Genomic DNA, 22287 nt, shown 5'->3' with positions numbered 1-22287 from the left:
TCACCCTTTAATTCTACGATTATCAACTTTCCCAAATTTTAAGGAAATAAAATAGGAAACTTAATAATTAAAAACCTAATAGCCTTATAAAATTGACATGGCCCAAAACAATAACAACTGAAATTGAAACAAGAAAATAGCAATTAGCCTTATTCGCTATTACTAACAGCGAACAAATACTTGATCAAAAATGGTCAAAATCTTTGTTCGCTGTTACTAACAGCGAACAAAGACCTTAACTTTTCTGACCAAACTTTTTTGTTCGAACCTGTGCTCTGGTCAAAAAAAATTACTTATTTTGGCAATTAAGATTAAAAGCTACTTATTTTTAAAATTTTTTTATAATAATTTAATTATTCTTTTCAAATTTTCTCTTTTGAACAATACGACTGAACCGATCCATGCCATATTTTGGCTTTAAGAAATATTATGTGTTCTTGTTACTTTACTAACCCAAAAAGGCCATTGCAGAAGAATGAGAGGTACCAAAAATGGCTTGAAGGCTCGACACAAACAATTTGAAATTTCTTATCATAGAAGATACGATGGAAACGACGTACAGCAACAATGAACACCTTAAGGTATTTTTCCGAACACATTTTTCCCCCTCGAAAGGAGGATCTCAAGATTTGCACTCAATCCAGCTTTCGCTCTCCTTCTTAAGCGCTAATTAAGACTTTAAACAAATCTAATTCATTAGTGAGTCCAACCACTCTCATAAGGGTTACTGATTTAAAGAAAATTTGTTGGTTCTAAAGTCCAGTTCTCGCTCGAACCCATGAAACAGCACAAATCGACACTAAGGTCAGTCGAGCCTCAAAGTTCAGCTCTTGCATTACACCTTTTGATTCAACTTCCACTCTTTCTCTTCAAACCCCACCGAATTACAAACGATATCACCTTTACATCATTTTGGAAACACATTTGGAAATCCAGTGTAGGATTACACACACTCGAGTTAAAGTTCGAAAGTACGATACATACACATTGGCTAATGCGAGTACTTCTTTTTACCTTGAATAATATGGTCCTTTCAGTTCCAACAATTTGTCAAGATACAAGGCTTAGTTAACATCAGAACTAAGGAAGCAAATTATAACTTATATTCTTGGATACAAAAGGAGCAGCAAAAATCAGAACTAATGAAGCAAACTAGTTAACATCCGAATGGATGCCCTCATCCTTATCATCGCCCTCTTCCCCATTTTGTTCCATTTTTCCTGGATCGTTGTGTCAAAATCAGTAAGCACATCTGTTGCTAGTGAGAGGTATTGGAAGTCAATGTCTGGGACGCTTGCTATAAGGGCCCCAAGCTCCACCATGCCCCTCGGCAGGGGCTCCCCCGCTTGGATATCTCATATCTGGGACACCATTATACAATGAATAGCTACTACTACCACCTGGAAGGAACCAGAGAAATTTTCAGCAAAGAAAAACAGATGTCGGAATTTACACAACAAAAAAGGAAAATCCGAACCATAGTCCACCGAAGTTCTTTTTGTGAAACGCATATTAACTAGGATAGAATACAAGTTCCTGAGTTCAACCAACCTAGTTCCCCAAAAAAGTCAATTCAAGTATCGGGTAGATAGCCACTTGATTATGGCCTAGAACATTAGGTCTCAAGTTGGTTTGTCGCATTAAGGGCGCCTTTTACGTATCTATTTTCGGCACACAGCTTTTACATAATATTTCCTACGATTTAGAAAGCTTGCATAATTTGGTCAACATATCACACGGATAAATAGGTCAAATGTTGCATGCTTTCAAAATAAGAGTTAGTATTTACAAATATTGTGCATTTGCGTACATAATTCAAGTGCACAGAAGATAATAACTAAGTAGACTTGCAATAACCAAATTCTATTGATTCATTGAATTCAAGTAAATGGTATGGAAATTGTCCATAACACAGACAGAGTAATAAATACCCCATTAGAAATACTTGAATTAGACAAAAAAAAAAAAAAAAAAGTTTGTGGAAATGGTCGCATCTTTGCAGGTAAACGGCTATAGTAAAGTAAAAACACAAATAGCAGCTGACGCGATGTGAATATTTGGGGAAAAAATCACCCAAGGAGAGTTTTGAGCTTAAAATTATATTTTTATTATTTAAATACTATTATTATCTGCCTATAGCTATTACAATTGCACTTAATTACATTTAGTAGATAATTAATTAATTTGTTTTTTAAATATTGTGTTTAACGGGTAAAAATTAAAATTAATGGGTACTGGTGAAATTTCAATAGAGAGATGTTAGAGCAACTTTTTTCATCAATTTAGGGAGATTTAGAAGAACTTTTTATATAACCTTTTCTCGATAACGATGTAACGGTGAAATATGGTCGCTACACATTATGTAACGGTCAACTTGGTGTTTTGAACGCATTGACCGTGAAAATTCATGTGCTATTATATAACAAGATTTAACGATGTAACAACTCTCAAACAAGTTATATAACGACCATTACATGACGTAAATTGGGTATAAATCAGTAAACTGGGTCCACTTCAACCGCTTTTACTTTATGTAGTCGCGGTCAATTTTTTAAGCCATAACTCATTATATCATATTCAAAATAAACTTTTCGGTCAGTTTTGTGTCAAGTCAAATTTTGTAAGGTCCATATGTTACTTTGACTCATCCTTAGGTGCTAGTGTTACACAATCATATCAAACACGACCGTGTGGTGATTAAAATATCCGAAACCCAAATCAATATTTCCTCACTTGAACTACATAATTAGAGTCATTAATTAGAAGGGAAAACAAAAAAAAAATTGTCAATTGTGCTCACAATGGGCAATGATGGAAAACATAAACTCATGCTGACACACCACAATACAAGGGTACAAACCAAAAAAAAGCCTATGCTCACCCAAACACATCAATTATCTTGAACCATAGCTTTGGAGAGTAAATGTTAAGAGAACATAAGAAAATAATGCAATACATGCTCACAAATGGGCTAAATATCAATTATCTTGTATGTACCCCAAATAAGGTTTGATATCAAGAATAATATGTGATATGCTCAAAAGCCAATGAACTTAACTCTAAGAGATCAGAATGTTTACAAGATTAGCAAGCACGTCAAACTGAAATTAGTCGACCCATTGATTTTTGGTAATAAGACCAGTTTCCCACAGAGGGAGTAATCTAGCTATACAAAGTCTACAAAAAGCCATTTATTAAAAAAGGTTCTGGAAGTAGTACTAATAATAGCAGGAAAAATGCAAGAAGTTTAGCCATTTACCAAGCCCATGTCCTCTCCTATCCATGCTCATCTGCTCTGTTCGAAGCTTTTCTATCTCACGAGCCATTGACATAAGATTCTTCTCCATAGCATCCTTCTGCTGCACCTGCTCGTCATTTGCTTTCTTCTCATACTCCAAAGCTCTCCTAATATAACACATTGATACCCTTAGCAAATAAAGAACTTAATAACACACCTTATCTACCAACAGCTCAATCACAAATGATCTCGTTCATGCCTAAACAGACATGATCGACAGATATGACATCCTTCCAGGCTTTGAGTTGCCATTCTCAAAATTGGAAATGGAAGTACTCAAAAAACTCCATTCTATAAATGTAAGGCTTCAAAAACATCCCACTCCTATAATGGAAGGCTTAAAAATATTTATTCCTATTTAGGGAAAAAATGGCATTTAGGATATACATGGCCTCTCGACACTGAGAACTTGAGCGTAATACTTACTATCGATTGCCAATAACAGCTTAAACTAGAGAGCAGAAACCTATGACTACACCTCTGATCCAGATCACCACTGCCCAGTTCACAAGGTCTCAACTTCATATCATCTCAAATCGAATCTATAAATAGAGGTACTTATTCGGGTGTTCGGACTAAGTTGCTTTGCAATCGGTACTAATCAATCCAAATTCATTTTTGATGTGCAGATCATGCTCTGCTTATGCTCAGGTTTGGGTCAGAAATGAACACTGTTGTTTCCTTCCTATTGAATGAAGCATCAGCATTTCAAACTTCCACAATGGCATACTTGATCAGTTGAACAAAGACCTCAGAAGCTAGATCTTTTAGCTTGTGACGAAGGTGTTGGGCCAATAGCAACAATTATTTCCCAAAAAAACGTCAAAATGTCATACTGATTTGTGCTGTAAACATAACTCTAAACACTGGGTGCACACGAAACGTCACTAATTAACATCTAATGTACTAGAGTGAACACTTAAACCCGAAAAGATGTATATTATTTCCTAAGTTTCTGTCACTAATTTGCATGCAATAAAGAAAAAAAGTAATGACTAGAAAATTGTCAACCTGGCTTCAGCAAGTTCCTTGTGAATTCCATCTACGTCAACTCTCAAAGCATACAATTGCTTATTCTCAGAACGTAAACGGGCTATGTTTGCAGTGAGACCTTGAACTTGACCCGTCAAATCTTGTTTCATGACATTCAATTTCTGAGTTTCACTTCGAAGATGCAACAATTCTTCCCTAAGAGGCTCCGTAGCGCGTAGATCAGCTTCTAGCTTCAAATTCCTTTCAATTAAATCCCTATACTTAACAATGTTGTCAGCACGAAGTTTAGCAATGAACTCATCCAATCTGTGAATTTCATCTTTTGCGGAAACAAGGTCTCTTTCAAGGTTCACATTTTCATCAAGCAAATGCCGATTTTCAGCAACAATCTTCCGGTTTTCTCTATGCTGAATTTCAAGTTCTTCCTCCAGAGCCAGGGGATGAACAGGAAGAGGGAGTGGTCCTCTACTTAAAACTGGCCTAGGGCCACCTCTTAAACCATGAATATCAACAGGGTGACGAGGCATACGGTTTCTCCCTGCCATGCTGAATATATACAGAATGAAAACTGAATGATGCTCGGGTAAGAGCACAAGGTAAAGAGGGAGGAAAACTTTGCAGTAACTACAAACAGAAGCAATAATAACAATAGTCTTCGAGTCCTATTACTAGCATCCTATCAGAGTTCATCAACCGAAAATGAGACTAGCTAGAAATTTCTGATTCAACTGCAAACCATCTAAACCTCTGCTTAACCAGATAATTTAAGCCATAAAGTGAAATAACTAATAGAGATGTAGATGGCTACAAAATTGTTCCACAATAATGCCCACACTTTATAGTTGAACCTACTCTTATTGACCCGAGTCCGCAATTAATTATTTCACAAATCACTATAAGAAATCACACTTTGCAGATTCCAGAAACCTTCTCAAATACAAACTAGGAAATTGCATATGGTATCAATGAAGTTTTGACTTCAACCAGTGGTAGCAAAAAAAAACTTTTCTCCACATGGTACCAAGTCAACAAAGTTATGGTTTTGATATTATATTTCAATAGTTTTTCCTTTATGACATTATTTATTTATTTTGAAGTACTATTTTGGTGTTATGGGTGTGTCCACCTGGGTGACGAGCAAAGTCTCATATTATCCACCTTGTAAGATATTGATTGCTCTACACTCATTTTCCTTTGTACTCCCCTTTTTGTGCGAGCTGATCGGATCCAACTAAACTTTAGGCACGTACGTGAAGGCCCCCTTCCATACATTCTCAAATGGAGGCATGAACAATATGCATTCCTAGGACCGTTGTGGTTAATTTTGTGCACACAGGCTCCAAATCGTACTTCGCCAACATCATTAAGTTGACGACGCACACCTTGAACTTTGGATTAGTTTAGACCGTGACACCAGTACCACGTAGAAGTGTAGAACAAATAAGCATCAATGAGTGCGTAACTATATTGTAGGTGTCATAAAGATGAGCGGCACTAACAAGTAAAAGCTCAAATGGTTAGTAGATATGGCCAAATAGCTAGACATATAGTCTATGTCCATGAGAAATAGATTGAGCACCTAGAAATTCAAGTTAAAGATGGGAGTGGAGAAAGAAACAGTCTCAAGAGCAAAGCATCGATCATATGTTTTGAGACCAAGTCAACGAAGTTCCCAAAGAAAGGGACAAGCTCCATTTATAAGTACATCAAGGAATAATGTGTGTTTGTGTGTGTGTTGAACATAAAAGATGGAGAAAGATCGATAGTTCAACCTTTTTTATATAAACACGGAGCTCAAAGACACAAACTATATGGCGTCAAATGTGGCACCCGAACAAAAGATTGAACATTTGTGCGCAAAGGAGAGATCCAACTCATGGAATCCAAGCAGGTTGCAAACTAGCACTAATTGTGTGAACAACAAACCCAAGCTCGAGGAGAGGATTTTAATAAAGATAGAGCTTTCCTATCCACCAATTGCAACACAACATCCATACAAACCAATCTGGATCCCATTGTGTTAGCATTGGATTGGATTTCATTATAAAGTACACAATGGTTCGAGTGGCGCCACAAAGGAGAAATTCATGACCTACCAAAGAATTTTATTGATGCCTACTTGCGCCACAATCTGTTGAGGAGGACGAATCTCCCAAAGAAGGAACCACACTTGTTTACATGATGTACTCCACTTTTTAAAAAATAGACGTTTTAGTTTATATGTGGATCTTAAAATGAACGTAAAAGGATTGAGCATTGGTCGAACGACAAGAATACTATGTAATCCAATTTTTTTAAAAAAAAGACTTTTAAAAGGGTAGTCCATGAAATTAATGGTTTAAAGAATGTTTAGCTTCAACGTCCCTTTTGGAAGTCATAATGCAAAAATTTCAGTCGGATCAAGTATCAACATATCATGACCATATTGCACTTCACAATATAAATTGAGAAAAGTGCAAAGTTATTTCTTGATTGTTACTAAATCGCCTTATTGCACTATGGAGTGGTAGAGGGCCTAGATAGGCTTCCAAGATCTAAAAGCAATGACAACCAATGCTCCAAAATCATGATGCGTTCATCGGAAGTGTATGGCTTTTATCGTACCATGAATCAGATTTCTTTTTAAGGCAAAGAGGACGCGTCACTTGCGATTGAATAGGGCATACGAGGTAGGGGGGCACTACGTGCTAAACTCTCATTTTGTAGTGCACAAACAACATGTCCTGCCATTTTCTCATTAAACCAAAGTTAATGGGTTGATAATAGTATGAAAACAATGGTAATGGTAGTGGTAAAAGTAGGCAATTATGAGCATGGAGAGAAACCAATGACATCAAAGGGAAACTAAATAAAAATTTAGACAGAGGACAACCACCAACACCAAGATGATTTTCTCATTTTAACATGAGCTTAATCAAGGAAAATAATTCAAAAGTACTAACAAAACCTACTGCCAAGAAAAAGTTCACAAAAACGCCTATTTCTAAATCTATCATTATCATACCCGATATGTCCCGCTCATAGAAGCTTTCAAGCTTTGAAAGCGCATATTGCTAAATGCTAAATTAAATACATTATATACTTGCATGAAAGCATAACAGCAGATTTCTCCTAGGGTTTGATAGATTTAGAGAACCAATCACATGAATAGAAATACTAAATTATTAAGCTTAAAATACTTAAAAGGGCATGCAAATCCTAAACAAAATACAGGTTAATGCTGCCTGCTGGTCAAAAATCGAAATACAAAATTAAGAAGCTCAAAATTCCTGAAAACTTAACATGTAAAAGAAGCCGGAGATAAACACATAAATCCAATAAATTCGGAAAATTTAATTATAAGAGGAAACCCTAATCAAAAAGATCCAAACTTAAAAACAAATCTTCAGCAAATACAACATGATATAAGGAGTATACAAATAGGCATATCAATAAAAGCAGCAAATTAAAATAAATATAGAAAAATTGAAGAATTGCATAGCATAAACACGAATGATAAAGGAAAGACTCTCAACTTACAAGTAGAACGTCAAAAATTTAGGTCTTCACTGGGATTGATTGAATAGAATTAGCGTAAGTGGAACATAAAGCTTGAACCGTTGAAGAGGTGGGAGACAGAGACACAAAGTGCAAAGCGTAATGGAATATCAATGGTCGACTGTATGTCACGACTCACGCGATGTTATTATACTCCCTCTCCCTTTGTCCCTCCCGGTTTACCCCTCTTTTATTTTTATTTGTGCCACTCATTTTACACCTTTTTTTTTTTTTTTTCTGACAATGATTTTTTTTTTTCTTAAATCTCATCCACAAATTTGTTTTCTCCCTTCATCTTAATCACTCATTTCTATCATTCAATCAAATTTTACTTTTCACTAAATTTCACCCAATATAAATTAAGTGCATTCTCATAGAGCGGAGGGAGTATCAACATAAGAAGTGACATTGTAAAATGTAATGGCTCCGGGCGCCCGTAAACAAAATAAAAATGTGCATTTTGGCCTAGGTCAAATTTATTTTGAGTATTCTAAAATACTTTTAAATTGGTTGTGAAACCTTATGTGTGAAAATATCTTTATTAATTGCAAGTATAATGAAATGAGGAAGAACTATTTCTATTTGGAATTTTAAAAAAAAAATTCAAAATTAATTCAATATTAAATCGATTGAAATGTTTAGATTTGCGTATATATTGCAATTGTGTTAATTGAAATGAAATTGATAATTTTTTATTTTTTTAAATTTTAAATAAATCAAAATTAATTGATCGATCTTAACTTTGTCAACAATGTGTTTACGTTGATTTAAGTAAAATTAATCTTTTTTTAATTTTTTACAATTGAATTGAAATTAAATTGATCAACATTTGGATTTATGTCTACATTACACTCAATTTAATTAAAACGCAATTAATATATTGTTATTTATTTAAGTAATAAAAGAAATTATTCAATCAACATTAATCAAAATTATTAAACGAAAATTCATACGTTGCCTTTACTTTAAGGGTTGATTTTGTGAAATATAAAGAGATAATTGAGTTTAGAGAATTTTTTTGATGAGGGAGAGTAAAATTAAAAATTCATAAAAAAAAAACGATACAATGAAAGTTTTGTAACAAATAAAAAACTGGGTTGTTTTTTTTGCCACATCAGCTCAATTTTAGCTTAACTTTATCTGCATTCAACAAGTTTTTATGGGTTTAACACCACTTCAATAGATGTTTTCAAACTGCTTTTGTTCTTTACCTCTTTACAACTTTCTTTTACAACAGTTTCTATAATGCTTTCCTTTAGTTCATCAAATAATATAAAAGAATGAAATTAGAAAATTTTCTTAAAAAAAAATCTAAAAGATAAAAAACTAATTCATTATTCATGCTTTTATACAATTGCTAATTTGTAGAGAAATGACCATTTTTTAATTGAGACATCCGAACACATAGCAGAAATTTGGGGTACCCGATTATGAGCACCCCTAGCGGAAATACTACCGTTACATACTTGTAAACTCGACAATTTGAAACGAAAAGAATAATCACATCTTTTATAATAATGTGACAATGTACACAGGCAATACAGACACTAAGCTTGTGATAAATTCAATGGAACACACTAGTCACTACCAATCTACCATCAGTGACCAGGCTATTCAACGGTGCAATCTCACTTGTCATCATTCATCGTTGTCCCTTCGGCTGCTAATTCTGCTGAATTACGCTTTTGTAAGTACACTTGCCGATATAAGACCACAAAATCTACACTTTTGGAGGGAATTGATTCCAGGCAATTGAACTAGATGAGCGACGTGATGTAAGACAAAGCACACAAGGAAGAAAAACCTTTCCACTTCGCTTTCGTGAAATTCTAGGGAAGTAGATGCACTTGAGTCATAAGATGGTGTGTATCCAGCCTCCTTCCCGAAAAAGTGTACCAATTTCTAGAAATGTTGAAGCCTCACAAGTATCATGGCTGTCTCATGGAATCTTGCCGTCTCAGGGGTATACCCTCAGACTCCTCACATCCATTTCCCTCAACATGCTTGCTTACTTTGATAGGCAAAGAACTAGATAAACCTGCAGCGTAGTCACAACTCAGATAGGTAAGAACAAATTGGACACCATTTGTACAGATAATTGCAAAATCTGATGAAACACAAACAAGGAAACATAACAGTCTAACTTATAGCACAGCATGAAAACACAACTACAAGAAAAAAACAGAAAGGCTACCTTTCATTTTAATCCATTTTTACATCCTTTGCACATTGTTGTTTTCTTAATAGAGTAATACTATTACAAAGAAAATTGAGAAAAATAAGTTCTTCAATTTGGGAGTGTAACAGATATAATCTCAATTATACGCAAGAGCAAAGTGACATACACACAATATTTGCAGTACACCTTAACCTATTTTTCAGCTCATGTACTAATCCAAAATGGATGGGTCTAAACAACCAGAAAATAGCCTTGAGTGCAACATATTCATATATCTAGGTCTATCATGGAAATCCGTTTAAAGTCAAGGTGTGTCCAGGACTCCAGGTATACATGTCGTTCAAGATTTTAAAAACTTTCTTTTGTTTCAGTATTATTTATTAGCAAACATTTCCAGCAGGTATACACATTTTAATCTTCCATGTTACTGGACAGGTAAATAAATATCTGCCACGGGTATGCGTCGACAAGACTATGTGAATGAGTCTGAATAGGGAGGTAATTATGCACTAGCTCTGTTCACTTGGTGCTTACAATAGATAGGAAAGAATGAAGGATGATAGTATTAGTGAATGATCATTGGAACTGATACTTTTAGTTGTAAATAAGCTTTAATCGAGTCGAACAAAGTATATTCTTTGTTTAGTGACAATTTCTCACATTGATTTGCTTTAATTCATGTAGAGGATTCCATATTGTTAGAACTAAGGCTTTAGCATTGTTGTGTGTTGTTTTATTCGTATGGACTAGGTCCGATCCAAACTATATACCAAAGTTTCATCCTTATGGAGGCCGACCAAAAAGATCTCTGAACTACAGCACTAAATTTAACAATTATGTATGCAAACTCGCAGTCACTACTATAGTTTAACTTTTGGTCGTCCAGCATTCAAAAATTATGTATGCAAATATAGCTGATCGAGAATGAAGAGATAACAACTAGAAAAAAGGAGACTCAAAAATGTTTTTCAATAAAGAATTGATAAGATGAGCCTACCATCAGACAAGTCCTTTGTTTTGTGAAGAAGAAACGTCCCTGAAAGGATCGTCACAAAACCACACATTTCAGTCACTATTTGTGTTGGATTCTGCCTGTCCCAGTCCTGAAAGTGAATTGGACATAAGATTCAAACAAGATAAGAGCCAAGAAAAAGTGTTTCTAACAAAAATAAGATTATTCAGCCTTTATGATATACACATTAATACATATTGTTCAAGCTTACAAGATAGAAAAACCATGTTTAAATTTTAATTTCAATATAGAGAAATGTATTTAGGTCTTGATATGCCATTTTTTCTGTTTTGATGGTGGGGTGAAATGGGGTGGGGGTGAGGGTCTACTTCTTGTTGAGAACAATTCTTTACCATTTGACTTCAATAGAGAAAGGGAATTGGGTAATGACATATTGATGTTGACTTCATTTGAGAAAGCTATAACTTATCTGACTGCTCTACTATAAACAAATAAAAACTAAAAATCACCAGATTTTTGATTATACCTTGAACATAATCACACTAGCCAATATCGTAAATGAAGTGAACATCACATAGTATATAGGAGATACAACAACAGTGTTGAATGTATCAAGAGCCTGCATGATTGCCAAGGAATCACATGAGAAAAAGTCTACATTACAAATAATGTTGAATAAAGACACACTATCCATGATTATTGAAACAAAGGAGTTCCCTCCAAATAAGTGTATTAAGTATCCAGGATCAATTTTCAAAATAACAAAAATATTGATCAATATGTAAATCAGACAATTAAGTGTGGGTGACTCAAATGGAAAAGTGTGACTCAAATATTATGTACCTGAAGTATTCCACTAAGATCAAAAGAAAATTTTTATTAGATGGCTCAAGTCAGAAGAAAAGATCATTATAGAGAGATGGGTAGTGCATATGCGAATGTTAAGATGAATGAGTGGACATATTTTAAGGTTAGAATTCAAAATGAAGACGTGAAAGTTTAGACTATATATCGAAGTCGTAGACATAAAAGACAAGATGAGAAAAAAATCTTTTAAGATGGTTTGGTGATGCACGAAAAAGACGGGTAAATGTATTTTTGGGGAAGTGAAACTTTGGAATGTTGGGGGCTTAAAATAGAAAAGGTAGAACAAGGTAGAATGCCGATGAATTGTATACACGAGGGAAGATGGACATCAATAATTGGAATTTGTAGTCACACATGACCATAGACAAAGATGAATGCATAAGAAGAATATATGTCAATGATCATTGCAATCTATTTTCATAGTTTATTTAGATTTAGTGCAAAATAAGGCCAAATGAAGTACAATTATATACTTACAATTATCGATAATCTTTAATGATTATTTGTTTTTTTTTTCATTTAGCTAACCTCAAATTTTAGCATTATTGCGCAAGAACTTCTAATTAAAAAATTATTGTCTTATTGCCATTTAAAAAAATTACTACAAATTTAAATCAGAGAGTAACTACTAAGTGATACCACATGACTAATTGACCAAAACATCTACTAGAATGTTAGAACTACCGCCTCCTAGTACCAAAAAAGGCCAACAAAAGCATCTTCATGAGCGAAATTCTAATGCCTTACTCTCTAGTTTAGGTTTGAGTCTTTGAGAGGAGAACAAAGTCTAACTTAAAAGATGAAAAAAGGGGGAAAAGATTTTAATAGATTTTTTTTTAAAAAAATAATAATAAACCGAATATCTTAATACCCAAATTCAAACATTCCGGATTGAATTCAAATATTCAGTTTATAACCGTATACCCAGTCTGAGTCCGGTTTTTCAATACTGGATCGTATAATTAATTTTATGGACCAGATAATTCTAATCAAATTTTTATGCACACCCTACTTAGGAGCATCAATTCCAAGGAGAAAAAAATATAATTGGTAAGAATCAAAACAAAATTAAGGAAACTCTAATTTACGCAAATCATCATATATTATCATTGGTCTATAGGATTTTCTTATTATTACTAAGAGTAAAGCTAAGCCCATCTGACACCCCCAACCCACCAAGGCAGAGCCACTTAATAGCACTAAGGTGTTGTATTATTATTGTTGTGGAGAATATATAGGATGTGACACAAAACTTTTTGAAAAAAGCACCATACAATTGGATAGAGGATCTCCCCACACAACAGAGAGCTACATTCTGTGGAATAGCCTTAAATTGCAGTTGATCTACTTTCCAATTCGAGAGCAGTCCTTGTTTCAGGAAGGATTTTGGATCATAAATCATATATAAATTTACTCAGACTGCTAATTGAATCTCTTATGTGAAATCAAGGAGAGATGATAATTGATTGGAGGTATTAGTTATAGTCTTATAATATTGTTGAAATTGTACTATCTCATTAAAAAAAACATTTAATTATTTTTATTTAGAAATTTTAAAACGAGAATATGTAGGCATGTTGTGCTGAGCGAAAAACTCAATTTAAGTATAAATTGTATAGAAAACTAAATTAGTCATAGGAAAAGAGAGAAAGTATTAGATGAATGATCTTCCGACTCCTAGTGACATAAGTTCAAGTTTCCAAGATATACCCATCTCTACCCAGACAATCATTTTATTTGAGTGATTTAGTCTTCCCCAGACTCCAGATATTAAATACAAGCAATTAATTCTGAAGAAACAAAGTGACAATTATGACAAATCGCTGTTGCAAGCCAAGATTGCTCACCACCATGAATTGGTCACCAATGATCCATGATTTAAAATGACTGAACTGAAACTTGATTCACTAGGGGTTAGGGGCGAATCTGATCTAGACTGAGTGACTGACCATGTAATCACTTTGGGCACATCCAAAAAGGGTTTTAAAGAGGAAGAAAGACGCATAGCATGAGAATGATAAAGATAATGTACAAATGTTACCTTGTTCAAGTAATTCATTTGGGTAACCACACAGGCAGTGACAATCATACTGAAGGCCCATGTTTGAGGATATATTAATTGATTCATTCCAGAGAGCGTCAACTTCAAAGCAATTCCTAGTGCCTTCACACTCATAACCTGTAATGGTATGTTTTTCAGAAAATTTCCCCAGTATAGATTGTCATTTGAATAAATCATACACAGTTGACGTACCGATAAAGATCCCACCAACGAACAAACACCAATATAAACCATAATATGTGTATGTCCATACTCTGGAATGAAATGGAATATGAGCACAAACACCGCAGTCATGATTAGAGCAGCATAGAAGAGAAAGCCTGCAGAGTCAAAGCAAGCATGCAGCTCATTACAGATTTTAAGTGTCCATGAGAGATTTAGACACTTTGAGAAAACATTCAGGTTTAATACCAAAATGAATCAACGTACCAGGTTCTGTAGCTAGGTTCCATACTTCTATAACAGACTCAATCTCACGCTCTGGAGGAGCATGTAGAACTATTGTAGTTGAACCAACAACACATAAAACACAACCAAGCATTCCAAAAATATGTAGCTTCTCCTTTAAGATAACATGTGCAAGAACAGCACTGCACCAGCAAATAGGTTTCCAATCCAAATGAGGCTAACCAAATTTCAACATTATACATTGTATTCAAAGAAAAATCATGGAAAATGAGTAAGTGTACCTAATGATGATGCTTAATGCCCCAAGAGGAGTCACCAAAATGGCTGGTGAAAATGCGTATGCTGCAAAGTTGGCAATTTCACCAACAATCACTGTAATACGAGCACAACTCCATCAGAATGTGCAGAAAAAAATTATGAGAAAATAGAATATGAAATGGTGAAACTGAGGCCAATATTTAGTACAACAAAAATCCATAAAAGGCTGCTATTCAAGTAATAAATAGTAAAAGAGTACCAGAGTGCATAGAAGATATTACAAAATAATACAGTACTAGCATGTGTTTAGTTTGCATTTGGATACTACAGATTACTTTAGCAGATTCTAGAGTGTGAAAAACAAAACTCATCCCATATACAGGTTTAAAAAGAATTGCAGTTCAAAATTTCAGTAAGCATTCACATACTCAAATGAACTGAAATGAAATATGTGCTCAAAAGTATCCCAGAATATGCTACATACATTGAATGGACACACGAATATGCTACATACTTGTGTTTAGGTACAGAGTAGAAAGTGTTTGACTGCGCTTAGATTAGAGTTTTTAGTTTTATAGCAAAAATTTGCTATACGTTACTAGGACCCTTCATTTTACCTCAATTACCCATGTTGGATCCTTGACACATGGACATTAACCAAATGATACAAGTTCTATAGTCCAAGTAGCATAGAGATAATCTATCGACAGGAAATGGTATCTTCTTTTCCTCATCTCCAAAGGCTTGACAATACAAACATTGCCTAAAAGAAGGCCTCAGCAATTAAGTTAACAGTCCCCAAACTTATAGGGCCTATTTGGTACGATTTTTGTAACGTATACAAAATAGAAACAAATGAGGTGAAATGGTAAAAAAAATAACCCTTAGAAATTATCACTTGTTTGGTTTCAGTTAAGTAAGAAAATTTGTACACAACCAACTCTCTCTCCATCCCTCATTGACCACCACCACCATATTTCTTCTTTTGGAGCCTCCATCCTCCCATTCTCTCTCCTTGACCACCATTACCAGCTCTCATAAACTAGTATTGCATGGTGTTGCTCATAGTTGGAGCTACACAACCATGGGAAGCATCATAACCAACTTTTTATTCAAAAATCTTTGATTACAAATATGATTGTTAAACCAGTTTTCACAATTGATGATACTACTCATCCTTCCAACATCATTGCCAAACTTTGATTCAAATGACGAACAAAGCACCACATTCTCTCAAACTTTGATTCAAATGACGAATAATATCCATTTTTACATACTAATCACACGTTAATGGAAATACATGCTTCTACTCCCAAAAACAATTCTATCAAACATAAGCTTAACAAACAGTCAGCAAAAGCACCTTTATCTAGTAACATGATACGCGAATACCACTAGATGTTTGTTGCTTCTTACATTACAATCCTTTAAACACAATAATTTCAGTCGTTCGAAGTGCTTACAGTGTAAAAAGACTCCATCCTTCTCCATCAACAAGTGACAACAAGAACAACCACATATCAAGGTTTTGTTCATTTAAAGGGAAATCGATCCTCCCGAAATCATGATGCTACAATAGAACCTTTTTTCATGACAAAAATAAAATTGTTTCTAACAAGAGGTTCACAACTCTTCAAGATTCAAAATTCAGGAGCCACTTAATGGCAATGGGCTAATTGAATATTGTCATTGTACTACATCCAAGTAAAAGCAGATTACAATGTCATTGAATATAAATAAATACAAAATGAAAAGAAAAAAACTCCGAAATTTCACACTACAACCTAAAAGTTATCAGAAAATTTTTTTAGACTGTAAAGAAACAAAATTCTCGTAATAAAAGATCAGATAAACATATAAACCCACCCGATAAGGATATTATACATACGAATGAAATAGCAACTCACTTGTAATCATGCCTATCCACCACAATGGCTCATATAAGTAAGAATATCCTCCAACTCCTGCAAGAAGATAAATTAGCATTAAATCTTCAACAAAAAGGAAATCAAGCCGTCATGAAATCAATGAGTAACTGTACCTGCTCTAATACCAGAAGCACCAGCCTTCTTCAAACCTTTCTTTTTAACAATGAAGCTAGCACCAATGAACAAACTTGACGATAAAGCCAAAATCAAACCCTTTATATTGTCTGCTGACATACCTTTATATAAGTCACTGGACCTATCACTATCAGACGATGACGCCATTGAAATCTGAAGGACAAATGAAGAAAATGTATTCACAAATTCAATCAATTTAACCAATTGCAAAGTAAAATTAAATCCCTAACTTGTTCTATGAACACAGCATTAATAATACTAATTTGCTCAAGGATTCATGTTAAATCTTGAGAAATTACAAGGTTCGAGATGCTTGTATTGTAATTGCAATTTTGGAATCAGATCTGTGAGTGTGAGTAGTTCAGTGGAAGAAATAGAGAGCAGTTGTTGCGAGTATTATTCCTAAATAAAGAACAACAAATTAAAATTGGGACAGAATTTGAAAGCAAAATCATGTGTCATTTAATAAAAAATTAATTTTTGGTTTTTAGGTGTCTAGTCTAGAGTCTTTTGTGTTTTTCTGAATTATTGTTTTAAAAAAATTTCTCCCACCAAAAAATATTTTTCAACTCATATCTAAGGAGAAAATTATTTCTTATGTAACATTGATGTGATAATAGTTAATTTTTTTTATTGAGTTTTATTCAAAGTTGATGATTGAAATAGTAGTTTAGGTGAAAAACTGCTACTTAAACTAGTGAATAGAAAAAAAAAATTATTTTAAAAAGTGGTTTACATCCACACTAATAAGACATGGAGAATTTGAAATTTAAAATACAAAGATTTTCAACGGAATAAAGCATTAAAAATATTTTTTATTAGCTGTCAAACATTCATCGAAAAACTAGTGTCACAAATAATTTCACGATTACTTTTCAACACTTTTAAAAGCTTAGACTATGTAAGTTTTTATAAGCTATTGAATGTTCCCAAATATATTTACATCTATGAATACATTAAGCCTATAATCTCAAGTTAAGTTTTACCAAAACTAATTAATATTATTTGAGGCTTGCTTATTGACTTCAACAACATTTATATCATTTAATCAAGGAACTTTATTAATTGGTGGAAGATAGAAAATACTTTTGTAGAAGTTTCTTAAGATACACATCTCTTCAACTTCTTTACGACTACCTTATAACATTTTTATCTATCATATTTCTTTATTTTAAAATTTTCTTTTATTTTGATCTGTGATATTTTGAGCTTAGTATATATTATTGCTTTAATAGGGTTTAAAAAAGATCAAAAAGGGTTTAGAAAGGCTTTGAAGCACTCTCAAAAATATATTTTAACTTTGATGTCAGGTTGAGGATCGAAGAAGTTTAAATAACAGTAAAGGATAACGTATATTAAAGATAATCTATTGGTTAAAGGATGAAATATTTTAGCAATAAATGTTTGGATACTAATTGGTTGTGGATGAAATTTATACATAAGGTTTATATATAGGTTGAAATTACATGGTGAGAATTTCAGCTCCAAAACTCAAATCACACACAAAGTTATGAAAGAACAACACTATTAAGGGCTTGTGGTTCGATTGCTTTGGAATTGAGTTTGGTCTCACAACCAAATTAATATGTTGGATGACAAATCTCACGAAGCTAAGACGGGTTTCTTTGCATTAATTTTCAGTCAGCTGGTCCTGGACTTGACGGCCTCATAATGAGACCTTCAATTTAAGCCGGCCTCATTCGCGCGTGTAACAATCTGGGCATCTTTTTTATTTTCTGGACATTTTTCAATTTTGATCTTAAAGATATCAATTTTGACCTTAAAAGTATCAATTTTCAAAATAGATACCTTTAAGATCAAAATTGATAAATGCTCAAAAAATTGAAATGTTATTACACGCGCGAATTGGACCGGCCCAAATTGATAGTCTCATAATGAGACCATGTTGTTTAAGTTTTTGTGATTTTCAGTTTGTATTATCTCATTTATTTTTGCATTATTAGCTTATTTAGAAATGGGCCCTATCACATTCTTTTAATTTCAAATCCAGATAAATTTTTTTTTTAATATTAATTTATTTTTTTTCTTCATTCAATATCACATTTTCACAACTTCTTATACTTTCCTTAAAATCATTCTCTTTCTCTATGATTCAATCAATGAAACCGAGAGAGTAATTGTATATTTATATTAGAGCATTAGTAATGGTGACCTTTTAGGAGGTCACATGATCTATCTAGAACAAAAATATAAATAATGGTGACCTAGAACTAGGTTGGTCATGAAAGAGGTTAATAAAATAAGTTGATTGATGACCCAATGCTTCAAACAGTCATCTTCTTTTTTTTAAAAAAAATTTCGCCACGTGTCGCTTGGTCATTGGGCAGCGAAAATTGAATGGGTGGCTGCTCTGACACACGTGCAGCAGCAAGCCAAATGGCGGCATTTGATTGGGTACAAAAACATACCCGTTTTTTGCTTTTAACGGCTATTTTCGTATTTAAATAATTTTTTAAAAAAAAATTATACCAACGATCATATTTTTTCGAGATCTATAAAATGAGACTCATATTGATATTTTTTGACATAATTTTATATTTACATATTTTGTTCTTATTTTCCTACTTTTTTTTGTTAAAAAAATACCAAATTAATCATTTCAAAAATCCCAAAAAAAAATATGGATTCAAATAACCCAAATTATGGAAGAAATCCATGTAAAAAAAACCAAGAAAAAAATCTTCTAACAATCAAAGTGCTCAAATTCAGTATCAAAATCCTCCGTTCAATCCTCCATTTTCTCAAAATACTCAAAATTCTTCTTACTATATTCCTCAAAATATCCCAAATTCATCTTATTATGTTCCTCAAAATACCAAAAGTTCTCAAATTATGTTTCACCACCATCATCAATCTTATCTCACAATGTCAACTCTAATATTGATATCTATTCAACTCGAATAAGGGGTGAAAGTTTAGACGAAAATGAGATGGAGTATGATGATGATGATGATGAAAATGAAGGAAATGATCAAGATGATCAATATGGTGAAGATGGAGGAAATTTTGTTCATCATGTTGATGCTAGTCTTTACACCCAACCATCATTTCAAGATCTAGTTTCACAATTTGGTTTACCACCGAGCTTCACTCAATTGGTTCAACCATCTCAACAGCTACCTAATAATAATGATGAAGCCCCTATACCTTCAAAGAAAAGTTGGGATTTGATTAAAGATATTGCTCTCATATGTTCAGTCATGAACACAAGTACAGATCCAATTGTGAACACCAACCAAAAGATAAGAGTGAGGTGGCAGAAAGTTAAGGAAGCTTATGAAGCAGCGAGGATGGAACGACCCCATCTGATCCCACGAAGAACCGCCGACATGCTTAAATGTCGTTGGGGTAGAGTTGCTCCAGCATGTTTGAAGTGGTCTGGAAGTTATGATGAGGCTCTTAGGAGGAAGAAGAGTGGCACGACAGACGAAGATGTGCTTAAAGAAGCACATTTAATCCATCAAAGAAAACACGGTAACTTTAACTTGATTGAGCAATGGAAAATTTTAAGAAAGTATAACAAGTGGAAGCAAGTGGTAAAAAGGAATCAAAAAAAACAGGATCAAGCAAGTGGGAAAAGATCAAAGACGGAAGAAGATTCTGAAACACCAACAAGTGAACCTCAAGGAGGATCATCCACTCGCCCCGAGGGTGTGAAGAAGGCTAAGGCTCGCATGACTGGGAAAATGGTTGCAGATCAATCAATTCAAGCTTTGAGTGCATTTGGAGAGAGTCTTCGACTTAATTCAGAAATAATGAAAGAGAAGACAGAACTTCAAAAACAAAAAGAAGCCCGAAAACAAAAACAACTTCAACTGGAAGAATATCGAATGAATTGGGAGATTAATGAATCATTAAGCAAAAAGGAAACTCTTCAGCCATGGGAAGCTGATATGATGGTTCAACTTGGACAATACCTTCAGAATTACAATCGTCAGTAGATAGTTTAATTATGTAATGTCTTAATTATGTTTTAATTATGTATTATTTTTAATGATGGTTTAATTATGTAATGTTTAAAAATGATATTTTAATTATGTAATGTTTTAATTATGTAAGGTTTTCATGCATTAGTCTTCTCATTTCTATCACCTTTTAGCATGCATTAGTCTTTTCCTTTCCATCACCTTTTGGCATGCATTAGTCTTCTCATTTCCATCACCTTTTTGGCATGCATTAGTATTTTCCTTTCCATCACCTTTTTGGCATGCATTAGTCTTTTCCTTTCCATCACCTTTTTGGCATGCATTAGTCTTTTCCTTTCCATCACCTTTTTGGCATGCATTAGTCTTTTCCTTTCCATCACCTTTTGGCATGCATAATATTATATATATGCACATCCAAATTCAATTGGATGTATAACTTCAAAATGACTTTTTCAAAGTACAATTTTGCCTCATCCACTTCAAGTTCTTCATCTTCTAACGAAGAGAATGAACTAATACATAATATGGTTGATTATGCCTTTCAATACGCAATTCCTGCCATTGTTTCAACACTACAACCAAGGGTGAGAACCAAAAAAAAATTTCGAATTCAAAGAGACCATTCAAAAGGTCATTCCCAACTATTTAATGATTATTTTGCTGAAAATCCTACATATTCTTCTCGATTGTTTCGACGTAGGTTTAGGTTGAGGAAACATGTATTTTTACGGATAATGGAAGCTATCTCCAACAACGATCCATGGTTCACTACCAACATTGATGCAACTGGTAGAAAAGGTCTAAGTGCTTTACAAAAGTGTACTGCAGCTCTTCGTATGCTAGCATACGGGGTGGCTGCTGATCAAGTTGATGAGTACCTCCAAATTAGCGAATGCACAGCACGAAAAGCACTTACTCATTTCACAAAGGGAATAATCAACCAATTTGGGCAACATTATTTGAGAAAACCAACACCACAAGATTTGACGAGATTATTAGCCTTTAGTGAAGAACGAGGATTCCCTGGCATGATTGGTAGTGTTGATTGCATGGCTTACTATCTCACTGATGGCATTTATCCTAAATGGGCTACCTTTATTCAGTCTATTACTGAACCGCAAACAGCAAAAGCAAGGTTATTTGCCCAACATCAAGAAGCAGCAAGAAAGGATGTGGAGCGAGTATTTGGGGTGTTGCAAGCTCGATTTGCAATAATTAGAAAGCCCTCACTTGCTTGGGATGAAGAACGACTCTCTGATATAATTACTTCTTGTATAATTATGCATAATATGATAGTGGAAGATGAAAGAGATACATATACACACTATGCTGATGGTAGAGAGTTCATGGGAGATCGCCAAAAAGGTCAATCGGAAGGTACAACTACAAGTGGATTAAATGATGACTTAGAGTATTACACAGATAGAATTGTTGATATCAACCGATACTTGACAAATAAGGATGATGTTGAAGATCGACAAACACATTTATCCTTAAAAGATGACTTGGTTGAAAATATTTGGCAAAAGTTTGGAGGGAACCACAATTAATGTATCATTTAAAATTTTAGTTTTTTAATTTGTGTATTTATTTTATGTATGCGCATTGTAATCTTTATTTGAAGTTAACGAATTTTCCTTAATTATTATTAATATATACATTTATATTTATTAAAAAATATTAGTTTTATTAAAAGATATTA

At 33.8% G+C, this 22287-nt stretch overlaps 4 protein-coding genes across 7 annotated transcripts; 2 read left to right on the top strand and 2 right to left on the bottom strand.

Annotated features, from left to right (window-relative positions):
- Nucleotides 1-987: 987 nt before the first annotated feature.
- Nucleotides 988-7979, bottom strand: LOC130821419 (protein FLX-like 3). Of its 3 annotated transcripts, none has more exons than XM_057687182.1 (4): nucleotides 7811-7979; nucleotides 4310-4837; nucleotides 3260-3402; nucleotides 988-1400 (listed from the first exon to the last, which is right to left on the bottom strand). In XM_057687182.1, the coding sequence occupies exons 2-4, from the start codon at nucleotides 4834-4836 to the stop codon at nucleotides 1279-1281; spliced, it is 792 nt and encodes a 263-aa protein (XP_057543165.1). In that variant the 5' UTR covers nucleotide 4837; nucleotides 7811-7979; the 3' UTR covers nucleotides 988-1278. The 3 variants fall into 3 exon arrangements, with proteins under 3 accessions (XP_057543165.1, XP_057543164.1, XP_057543163.1); XM_057687181.1 differs by having other exon boundaries at nucleotides 3260-3405; nucleotides 7807-7977; XM_057687180.1 differs by having other exon boundaries at nucleotides 3260-3405; nucleotides 7811-7975.
- A 1210-nt stretch (nucleotides 7980-9189) lies between these two features.
- LOC130821418 (probable magnesium transporter NIPA4) lies at nucleotides 9190-17145 on the bottom strand. 2 transcript variants are annotated; one of them, XM_057687178.1, is made up of 10 exons: nucleotides 16938-17145; nucleotides 16617-16791; nucleotides 16483-16539; nucleotides 14599-14689; nucleotides 14339-14499; nucleotides 14102-14229; nucleotides 13889-14026; nucleotides 11507-11599; nucleotides 11005-11110; nucleotides 9190-9866 (listed from the first exon to the last, which is right to left on the bottom strand). In XM_057687178.1, the coding sequence occupies exons 2-10, from the start codon at nucleotides 16783-16785 to the stop codon at nucleotides 9757-9759; spliced, it is 1053 nt and encodes a 350-aa protein (XP_057543161.1). In that variant the 5' UTR covers nucleotides 16786-16791; nucleotides 16938-17145; the 3' UTR covers nucleotides 9190-9756. The 2 variants fall into 2 exon arrangements, with proteins under 2 accessions (XP_057543161.1, XP_057543162.1); XM_057687179.1 differs by having other exon boundaries at nucleotides 16869-17108.
- A 2444-nt stretch (nucleotides 17146-19589) lies between these two features.
- Nucleotides 19590-20600, top strand: LOC130821680 (uncharacterized). The gene is made up of 2 exons (XM_057687468.1): nucleotides 19590-20391; nucleotides 20482-20600. The coding sequence occupies exons 1-2, from the start codon at nucleotides 19590-19592 to the stop codon at nucleotides 20598-20600; spliced, it is 921 nt and encodes a 306-aa protein (XP_057543451.1).
- A 428-nt stretch (nucleotides 20601-21028) lies between these two features.
- LOC130821679 (uncharacterized) lies at nucleotides 21029-22135 on the top strand. Its single transcript, XM_057687467.1, has one exon. It carries the CDS (start codon nucleotides 21029-21031, stop codon nucleotides 22133-22135), a length of 1107 nt encoding a protein of 368 aa, XP_057543450.1.
- The last annotated feature ends 152 nt before the right edge of the window (nucleotides 22136-22287 follow it).

Source organism: Amaranthus tricolor, chromosome 8 (assembly GCF_026212465.1).
Source record: "Amaranthus tricolor cultivar Red isolate AtriRed21 chromosome 8, ASM2621246v1, whole genome shotgun sequence".
Classification (NCBI taxonomy): Eukaryota; Viridiplantae; Streptophyta; class Magnoliopsida; order Caryophyllales; family Amaranthaceae; genus Amaranthus; species Amaranthus tricolor.
Note: the sequence above shows the minus strand (reverse complement) of the source record. Positions and strands in the feature narration are given on the sequence as shown.

Coding starts and splice junctions, on each gene's coding strand:
- LOC130821419 (XM_057687181.1), bottom strand. CDS start 4,836: ATGGCAGGGAGAAACCGTATGCCTCGTCACCCTGTTGATATTCATGGT. Junction 3,406..4,309: donor AAGGAACTTGCTGAAGCCAG/GTTGACAATTTT, acceptor GTGTTATATTAG/GAGAGCTTTGGAGTATGAGA. Junction 1,401..3,259: donor TAGGAGAGGACATGGGCTTG/GTAAATGGCTAA, acceptor GGTTCCTTCCAG/GTGGTAGTAGTAGCTATTCA.
- LOC130821418 (XM_057687178.1), bottom strand. CDS start 16,785: ATGGCGTCATCGTCTGATAGTGATAGGTCCAGTGACTTATATAAAGGT. Junction 11,600..13,888: donor AAATGAATTACTTGAACAAG/GTAACATTTGTA, acceptor GCAATCATGCAG/GCTCTTGATACATTCAACAC. Junction 11,111..11,506: donor CTAGTGTGATTATGTTCAAG/GTATAATCAAAA, acceptor ATTCACTTTCAG/GACTGGGACAGGCAGAATCC.
- LOC130821680 (XM_057687468.1), top strand. CDS start 19,590: ATGGAGTATGATGATGATGATGATGAAAATGAAGGAAATGATCAAGAT. Junction 20,392..20,481: donor TTTGAGTGCATTTGGAGAGA/GTCTTCGACTTA, acceptor TTCAACTGGAAG/AATATCGAATGAATTGGGAG.
- LOC130821679 (XM_057687467.1), top strand. CDS start 21,029: ATGACTTTTTCAAAGTACAATTTTGCCTCATCCACTTCAAGTTCTTCA.